Below are 9,635 nucleotides of genomic sequence, written 5' to 3'. Positions count from 1 at the left end.
GATCTGGTGCCAGTCAAGGATTCAAGTTTAAAGGTCGTGGACGATGTAAAACCGACGGCCAACTTTCGCTTTCCCTAGGGGTAACACCGCACAACTTACAACAGGAAAGTGCTTTTGACTCCAGAGAGCTAGAGGTATGTTTGGTATCCATTGTAAGTATCTCTTGAGGTTCTGGGGTGAACTGGAGTCAGGCAGCACTGACAATCAGAGGAGTGAACATAAGCTACTAAGGGAAGTACCTACCCTAGGCACACTACAGAGATGCTTACCTGCTGAAAGTCCTTCTCTTCTCTGAACTGCTGGCATTTCAAGCGAGGCAGGTACATCAACTCACCATACATTGGCTAGCCACCTCACCGAGAACAATGGTTTCAATAAACCATTGGATGTGCAGCTAACAAGATGGAACGATAAGACTTTTAGTGCAGACGAGGGTACGGCACGGAAAGTAGGACTCAACCTCGAACCATGATTCGGGAATCTGGCAACTCTGTCCCTGCCTATGGCACACGTTTCTCCTCTCCTTTACCCCTTGTGTCAGCAAACTTTCCAGGAACATGCTTGAGTCTTGATAAAGCGAGGCCAGAAAGGGATGAGGCTTAGACAAACATTGGTTGCCTTACATGATGAGGCGAAAAAAAGGGAATATATGGAGCGAAGATGCAGAAAATGCTGCGAATCAGAATATGGGATGCTAGAAGTAAGGAAGGGATGCGGTTGGGGTCGGAGGGGCGGTCCGGGGAAGCGAACCCGGGTTTTCTGCCGGATGGGGTCTAGTCTTCAGTATCAGAGAGTCGGTGTAGATATGCTTCCCGCTCCAGAGAAAAACACCAAAATTTGTAATCGATGCTCGAAACGCTTCATCGTGTTTGAGGACTACAAATTGGGGACCCTAGAGGCATAAAATGGACAGACACAAAAACTCATAAGGATAACCGAGGTAACAAATGAGCAAAAGGCAAAATAGGACTCCTCCGGGAAGGCTCGAACTTCCAACCTCCTGATTAACAGTCAGACGCGCTAGCCAATTGCGCCACAGAGGATCTCGTGACGCTCACTTCAATAACTTGGGATCATAACGACCCTCTCAGTTCACCACAAAGAAATTGAAAACACTTGGACGCTGATCATGACGTCCTCGTTGTTTGCACCAAAGCTCCAAGTTTCACACAATCAAATCGAATAAAAAGCGTCATTTTGAAATCGACCCACAGCACTAAGACCCTACAATTATCAAGCCCTACAACCATGACCTGACGTTCCAATAAACCGTCCATAGTCATTATCAATCATCAGTCATAAGCATGACTTCGTTTGCCATCATAATCCTGTGCCAGCCCTGACACCCATCCATTCATCCATCCAACCACATCTGCTTGGAATCATTACCGTCGTAAGACCCCCCTTATCTTGAAATGTTACACCATCCCCGCCCTTCAAATAAACCCCTTGGTCAAGCTCGGCACCCGACTAAGGCTGCTCTTCCGCTGCGGAATCTTGATATTCTCATCATTCACAAAGGTAACGGTCGGCCCATTGCGGCCGCGGACGCTACCCAGTACACTGCCAGCGACGGATCCGCCTGATATGCGTAGGTTCTTCCAGCCCTCAAGCTCGCGTTCCAGGCGGAGACACTTCTCACGTTCCTCACGCAACTCACGCTCGGCCCGGCGCAGTGATAGTTCGCTCTGGCTTTCGGATGCTTGCAGCTCCTCGATAGTCTTAAGCAGCTTGTCGACCTTGTCGCGTAGCCGCGTAATATCTTCGTTGAGCTGGGCGTTCTGCTTGTCCTTGCGTTCGACTTGGGCCTGCAGGTCTTTGACGATACGGTCCACGTTGCGCACCGACCGCTGCTCCTTTGTGCGCTCGTTCTCATGCTGCTCGAGCTGGGATTCGAGCTGGTGGAATATTAGCGTGCTGGCCACCATGGATAGTGGGATCAGTACCTCAGGAATCCAACTCACCTCTTGAATGCGCTTGTGAAGGAACTTTATATCGTTGCTGGCCGCCGAGAAACCCTTAGTTTCGAGATCAATAAATTTGAGCTGCATCTCGTTGAGCTGCTTCTCCAGCGCTGCCTTCTGTTTCTGCAGCTCTGCGCTGGCCTCCCTCTCAGCCACAATATCCTTCTGCATTTCCGCCGCCAAGGCCTCAGCACGTCGCATTTTCTCAACCGCCGCAGCAGCGATGTCCTCTTGCTGAGCAACAGCGGCCTTGAGCTCGAGAATTTCCTTGTCAATATTCGCAGCGTTTCGCATCGCGGGACTTTCACTCTTGGCCAGCGACTCGAGACCAGCCTTAGCCTCCTCCAGCCGAGACTCCAGGTTCCGCTTCTCACGCAGCAGGTTATCCCTTTCGGCAGTAATCTCATCCACAGACGTCCGCAGCTCCCGCACTTGCGACAGCAGTGACACAATCTTGCCCTGAGCCTCATTGTGCGCGCTAACTGCCTCGTCACGGGAAGCGACAACATCGGCAAGCGTCGCCTGCAGACGCGCCTTCTCCTTGGACCAAGTCGAGCTGTTGAGCACCTCGTCATCCCACTTGGAGCGCAGGTCCTCGAGTTCTTCACGCAGCCGCGTGATCTCGGCTTGTTTGAACAGCTTCTCCTCACGGGCAAGATCGAGTTCCTTGCTCAAAGCGGCAAACTCGGCCTGGTACTTCTTACGCAGCTGCTCCATGCTCGATTCCTTGTCCTCGATATCATTGGCCCGCTGATTGCGGTAATCTTCGAGTTCATGCTGTAGCCTCTTCTTGGCCTGCAGAGCCGCTTCCAGATCGGTCGATAAGTCTTCAACCTTCTCCTCAAGACGCTGAGTCTGTTGCTGAAGGTCCTCTATAGTTTCCTCTAGCCGCTTGCGCTCCGCCATCATTTCAGCACAGCTCTCCTCAGCCTCTTTGGCCTGCGACTTGGCGAACTGCTCAGCACGGGTTGCCTTGAGCACAGCAATCTCCGCTTGCTCAAGCTTGCTGAAGTACTCGTCGGCACGGCTCTTGTAGAGATTGAGACTGGCAGTGACATCGGCGAGCTTCGAAGACTCAGCATCCAAGCGGATTTGAAGATCGGCATATTCCTGCAGCAGCTGGTTCCGGCTGGCCGCTTCTTGGTCGCGGGCCAGGGTCATCTCCTGAAGGTCTGACCTAGCGTCACGGAGGTCCACCTCGAGTTGAGCGCGGTCATACCGGAGTTTCTCCAAGTGCCCTTTCAGATCAGCCAGCTCGGCAATGGCATCGTTGTGGCTGTTCAGGAGCTCACGGCGAGAATTCTCTTGGCTGTTGAGGAGGTCATAGAGCTCCTCATAGGATTTAGTCTGGATATCCCGTAGAGTGAGTTCGCCTTTGTGGAGGGCCTTCTCGAGCGCAGACACCTGCTGGGTCGACTTGTCGAGCATTGCATGCAGACGGGCGTTGGCCAGCTCCAGCTTCTGTAACCGGCTCTTGTCATCCATGTATGTCTCGGGCGGAGCCGACTTGGCCCTCTCAAGCTGGGCCTGCAAGTGCTTGTTCTGCATCTCTGCGAGCTGAAGCTGGTTCTGCAGCTGCTCAATCTCGGCCTTGAGATCCATATGATTGTTGAGGCTAACGATGTCCACAGTTTTGTCAGAAGGGATCGAGTCTTGCAGGATGTTGTCAAGTTCAGAGTTCGGTGTGGTTTTGCGGGCTGGAGTCGAAGTGCTATCATGGAGACGATCATTGAATCTCGTCCGCTTTTGCGTTGGCGAGGTGTTAAAGACATCCTTATTGATGGTTTCCTCGACAAGAGCTTTCCGAGTAGGAGACTCAGTTCGCGCTGCCTTCAACGCAGTCACCTCGGCCCTTAGGTCGGCCACCTGCGCCTCGGCATTTGCGCGAGCTGCTATCTGAACCTGAAGGTTTTGATGGAGATCCTCAATCTTCCTAACCAGATCGAAGTTCTTAGTAAGGAGCTTCTCATGAGTGCATTCGTTGTGCGACTGGATTGGCGGCGCCGAGTCGGGATCGACAGTTTTTAAAGCAGCCAACAACTGTCTTCTCAGCTCAGCAAGTTCCGCATCGCGAGCCTCAAGGGTTGATTGCAACGTGCGCACAGTGTTCTGGGCTTGGGTCCTGAGCTGACGTTCCGATTCGATAGTGCGATTGGCTTCAGCCAACTGAACGGTGAAGGTAGACTGGGCCTTCTCGGCACTCCGGCTGTTTTGTACCTCCCGGGCAACTTCGTGGTTGAGGTCTTCCAAGCTGAGCTGCAGTTTCTCAAGCCTCTTCTCCAAGGAAGCAATAGTGACCTGCGAATCGCCGAGTTGCTTGTTGAGCTTAGCATTTTGCTCCTCTAGCTTGGCCTTCTCGCGTTGCAATGCCTGGATCTGGGCACGGGATGCCTCACTAGCGCGAGAAGTTGACCGCGCAATCTCCAAACCCTTCTGCTGAAGCTTGTTAAGAAGGGCACGATTGTCATTTTCAGATGCGACCAGCCGACTCTTGACGGTATGAAGTTCGCGCTCAAGCCGTTCCTTCTCTTGATCGTTGCGGAGCCCGAATTCTCTAGATTCGATGATCACCTTGTTGAGGTCGTCAATTTCGCGGTTCAGCTTGGAGCATTCACCTTCGAACCAACGGAGCCGGTCATGTGCCGCATCGAGGTCCTTGCGCAGGCTTTCCTCACGTTCCCGGGCAATTTTGAAAGCAGCTCTCTCTCCCATAATCTCGGCTTCTCGACGGGCTTCCTCGGCCTGGATCATGGCAGCTCGGAGTTTACGAATCTCGTCCCGAGCCTCATCCCGCTCCCGTTCGGCCGTGGTCCGAGCATTGATGGTGCGGCGGAGAGTATCCTGTGCAGCATAGAGCTCTTTCTCGATGATGATTTTGGCCTCATTAAGGCGATCGTACTCCTCCTTCAGGGTGTTGTACTTGTGCTCCCCGAGCAACTGGACATCATCACGAGACTGGCGCTCTCTGCTGAGATCCTTCTGCGTCTGGTAAAGCTGCTCCTTCAAATCCTTAATCTGTGCCTCCAGGACCCGACGGTTTTGATCAGCCTGTGCGTCCTCAGAGAGGCGATCCTCGAGCAGACGCTTGGCATCCTCGGCTTCCCTCAACAGCTGCGCTTGCTCGGCCTTCATAGCTGCGAGCTCGGCTGAAACTTCGCGGAGCCGCTCGGTAGCCTTATCTCTCTCTGCCGTGAGATGCTTCTTCTCGTCCTCAAGGGTGCGACGCTCGGCCTCATACTTCTTATTGTCCGAGCGCAGAAGAGACAGCTCACTTTCTTTCTTACGGACCAGATCTTCGTAGTCGGTTGAGGTCTTGGACAGCTGTGCTAACTGTTGCTGGATCTCCCGGTTTTCTGCAGCAAGCTGTGAGTTCTTAGCCCGCGAGGCCTGCAGCTCCTTCTGGGCTGTCATCAGTTTGACCTCAAGGTCCTGATCCGTCTTAAGTAGTTTGGTCTCCAGATCGCGAACCTTGCGGTCCTTAAGCGCAAGCTGGCTCTGCAGCATCTTGATCTCCGCCTGCAAAGCGGCTTCTTGCTCGCTGCGCTCCGACTGGCTCTTCGTAATGTCATCAATAGCACGTTCAAGGTCGGCCACACGAGCCACAAGCTCATTCTTCTCCTTTTCTAGGCGCGCAATGAGACCTGCTGCCTGGTCAAGCTGGACGCGATAGCGCTCCACATCGGCTTCAGCCCGCTTCTTGGCCTCGAGGAGGGCGTCGAGCTGCTCTTCGAGCTTCTCCTGGTCCTCTAATGCACCAGCAAGCTTATCTTCAAGCTCCGCTTCGCGTAGCTGTAGCCGCTTGAATATTTCTTCCTTGTCAAGAGCCAGGGCGCGTTCGCTTTCAAGGGTTTGTTGAATGCGCATGAGTTCAGCATGGACGTTACGGCGCTCCTCTTCAAGCCTCTGGCGAACTTCAAGCTCTTTTGCCATCTTCTCGTTGAGCTGCTTGATCATCTCATCGCGTTTCTTGACTTCGGCTGCTGTGCGCGTCGCACCTAGCAGTGGCCTCATCCTAAGAAGCAGCTGCCACCAGGGGTTGTCGCAGAGCTTCAGGTAGACTTGGAAGTTCCGCTGTATGACTCTGGTTGCCTCGGCGCGGTACAGTCTCTTGTTCGCCAGTCGGCGTGCCATGTAGCCACGCGCAACGGCTTGGAACTTGGTCATGATTTCAGTGATCAATGCATCTCGCTTTTCTTCGAGCTCGGCAAGGACACCGGCCCGGAAGAATACCTTGGTCAGACCAATGCGGTAAAGGGATTTGTCCAGGCCGAACGTGTCCAACATGATCCGAGCAGCCTCTTGACCGTCCAGAATACCTTTTGGCATGTCTCTGCACAAGACCTCATACCGCTGGCGGAACTCGGAGAAAGGTAACCTGTTGGGGAAACCGGTTCGCGCAATTCTGATGCCTTCAAGCACACCGTTGCAGCGAAGCTGGTCCAAGACCAACGGGCCAACCCATTGTTTCGGCTTTTTGGCGTGGTTCGGCAGGATACACCGAACGAAGTGAGGATGTGTCATATGGAGTTGAGTCATGAGGCTTGAGAGCTGCTCCTTGTGCCTTTGAGCGACCGTCCGGAACAGACCCTTCTTGATCCTGCTCCGCATGCCGCCCGTCTCATCGTCCTGGTCCGCGCAATCGGCAAAGAGGTTTGCGATATGTGGATCGGTCGAAGCAGCCAGCAACCGGGTGAGGTTGTCGTTCAGAGGGTCCTTGTTCTTCTCCAGCCAGCCTTCAGTGTTGTACTCGACCTCGGCCGCATAGTGTGTGAGAATGAATCCCTGGCCCAACCGAGATGGCCGATACTTCGGTGACTTCTTATCCCACAACGAGTTCAGCTTCTCGGTGAAGGACTTGTCGGTAGCCTTGGGCATAACGCAGTCCTCATCGAGGCAGGAGAAGATACCGATGGGATTCGAGAGCTCAATCAAGTCAATGGTTGGCTGCAGATCCTTGCCAAAATCGATAAACTTCCAGTCGATCTTCTCCCTGGCATATTCTTCCTGCTCCAACACAAACATGTGGTGGTTGAAGAACTGCTGGAGCTTCTCATTGGTGTAATTGATACAAAGCTGCTCAAAGCTGTTGTGCTCGAAGATCTCGAAACCAGCGATATCCAACACACCGATGAACCGAGTATCATCGAGACCCATGCCTGGGCGATCGAGTTGCCGGTTGATGCGAGTGACGAGGTCGCCGAAACCCCGCTCGTAAATACCTTTTGCCAGGGCATCGAGACTGAAGCGGACTTGCTCCGGCGTTTGAACCTTTTCGACCCATTCTCTGCCAGCCTTCACCTTGGGGTGAAGCAACCCGCGCAGGAAGGGCTCGAGCGGTACACCCAGCAGATTGCACACTTTCTTAGCCACATCCGTACCCTCAGGAGTGAGGCGAGCCTGATCAGCAGACCGGCTTTCCTTGGCCACTGTGATGTTCCCAAGATGCAGGACAGCGGCAACAGTGCGCAGGATAGCAGATTGCTCTTCCTGCGTAAAGCCCATAACCGAGAAAGCCTCCATAAGAGATTCCCACTCATCCCGGTCGGACACGCCAATGATGCTGTCCTGCCCTTCCTTTGTGTAAGCAAAATCCTCAATGCTGAGACCATCCAGAAGCAGTTCCCTTTTCAGCCTAGAATCCGCGCCCTTAAGGAGCTGGTAAAAGATGTGGTAGTTACGCTCTTGAGGGTTGATGCGCACGACGCGGGACTTCTCTAGAAGGTACCAGTCAATGTATGCGCCGACGATGGCCCCATTGCGGTTGAACTCGATCCGAATAAACTTGCCAAATCGCGACGAGTTGTTATTTCGGACCGTTTGAGCGTTACCGAATGCCTCGAGAATCGGGTTTGCTCTAAGAATCTGGGCTGAAAGATTGGAATGCAGCTGCCCGCGCGCTCTCACAGGGGACTGGGGATTCGCAACAGCAGCCAAGTACTGAATGACCTTTTTGGTGTTCTCTGTCTTGCCAGCACCCGACTCGCCCGTGACCAGGATACTCTGATTCTCGTTCTCATCTACCAGATTACGGAAGGCCTCATCGGCGATGGCGAAGATGTGGGGTTTGTTTTCTTCCCTCCCACGACCCTTGTACATATTAATGTATTCATTTGTGTAAATGGGGAGGGGAGTGTAAGGGTTGACCGTCACCAAGAACAGGCCAGAGTAGGTGTATATCAAGTCTGCCATATATCTGGTGTGAAGATTATGGACGACGGAGGCCTCGTTCAAGTGTGTCAGCTCGGCCATATCGTTCGCCTTGTCGAACTTTGCCGGGTTAACTTTGTCGACGCTCTCAGCGTCCACCTCTCGTTGCTGTTCCCCTTGTCAGCAGAATTGGATCCTTACAATGGGTGCTCTGTCCCAGTAGGCAATACTGACCGAGCCGTCATCGCATTGAACCAGTATCTTGTTCTCCGGCAGCTCCTCCACCACCCATCCCTTGATGAAGGCTTTCTCTGGATCCTTAAGCCAGACATACTTCTTGCCGGAGAAATCGCTCTCGCCCTCTATGCCATTGACGATATCTGTTGGTTTGCGCAGGTCTTCTGTCTTGATGAAGGATGGCGCAAACGTGGTGGAGGCCGATGTCGGCTCCCGCGTGAGGCTACGGTTAGCAGAATGAATGCTGCGCAGAGACCCTAGCTGAGATGCTAGCTGAGGAGTCGAGGAAACATGGTGGAGGGACTGTGTCCGAGCATGCGAGGGCGGAGAGGGAGCTGCTTGCGAGATCGACGCAGAGGAAGACCCGAGAAAAGACTTGGGGCGGCCAACACCACTCGGACCGGCCGAAGGCGGCACATTGTTCCTAGTAAAGGGGTTGTTGCGAACTGACATGGCGCGGTGTGATGTAGAGAGAGGTCTTAGGAAGACTGGAGGGTCATGGAGCAATTGTAAATGGCGTCGCCAGCTCCTAGGTAATGGGTATCATGGAACACTGTCGTAATGCTGCTGCTGTTGCTGATCAAAGGCGAGCCCATATAAACACATTCAGGTAGGAGAATTGGTTGAAGGAGGGGTAATCAACAAAACAGGTGGAGGAACAGCAAATAATGACAGTGAGAGACAAAGTCAAGACCAAAACAACTTAAGCGCAAAAGCCAGAGTGCTTGGGGCTTTGGTTCTGTCTGACACAGCCAATTCCTGTCTTGACTGCTGGAGGAAATGAACTGTGAGGGTCTGAATGTCTAAATGGATGTAGGGACCAGGGAGCAGGGTGATGGAGCTTGAAGGGCTTAACACTGCCGCATCGCGCTTGTGATATGGTTGGGTGTCGGTTGCCCCGAACATCAAGTAAACACCATTGGGCAGGTCCGGTCATTGGCGCCACATCTGCCGCGGTCGCACTCACCGCGTAGCTGAAGCTGGCCCCACTCATGGTCCGTGCGTATGCGATTTTGCAAATCGAGACTAGTGTGGTCCCTCAAGGCTGCACTTTTCGACCTCAGCCGGACCCAAAACGCGTTCCCATTTGTTCATCAGTCCAGCTGCCCTGCATCATCCATCCATCGGCTGGGTTAAGCCTTCAAAGCACCACATATTTGCAGATCAAAAGACAGAATCCGGCCATCTGAAACTTCAGCAAACATAGATACCGTTGCTGACATCACAATTCACGACCATCATCCTCGCGCTCACAGCGCATCACCAACCCAGTAAATTCTGTCGATT

General features: G+C 53.3%; 1 protein-coding gene and 1 non-coding gene across 2 annotated transcripts; both read right to left on the bottom strand.

The window, feature by feature from the left end:
- Positions 1-969: 969 nt before the first annotated feature.
- Positions 970-1,043, bottom strand: CTHT_0014940. Its single transcript has one exon. It is a non-coding gene; the product is annotated as a tRNA-Asn (tRNA).
- A 393-nt stretch (positions 1,044-1,436) lies between these two features.
- Positions 1,437-8,801, bottom strand: CTHT_0014930 (putative myosin type-2 heavy chain protein; the record flags this gene model as incomplete). The annotated part of the gene is made up of 3 exons (XM_006691941.1): positions 1,437-1,898; positions 1,965-8,279; positions 8,346-8,801. 3 exons carry the CDS (start codon positions 8,799-8,801, stop codon positions 1,437-1,439), a joined length of 7,233 nt encoding a protein of 2,410 aa, XP_006692004.1.
- Positions 8,802-9,635: the final 834 nt, after the last annotated feature.

This window comes from Thermochaetoides thermophila, assembly GCF_000221225.1.
Source record: "Thermochaetoides thermophila DSM 1495 unplaced genomic scaffold scf7180000011814, whole genome shotgun sequence".
NCBI classification, from domain to species: domain Eukaryota; kingdom Fungi; phylum Ascomycota; class Sordariomycetes; order Sordariales; family Chaetomiaceae; genus Thermochaetoides; species Thermochaetoides thermophila.
Note: the sequence above shows the minus strand (reverse complement) of the source record. Positions and strands in the feature narration are given on the sequence as shown.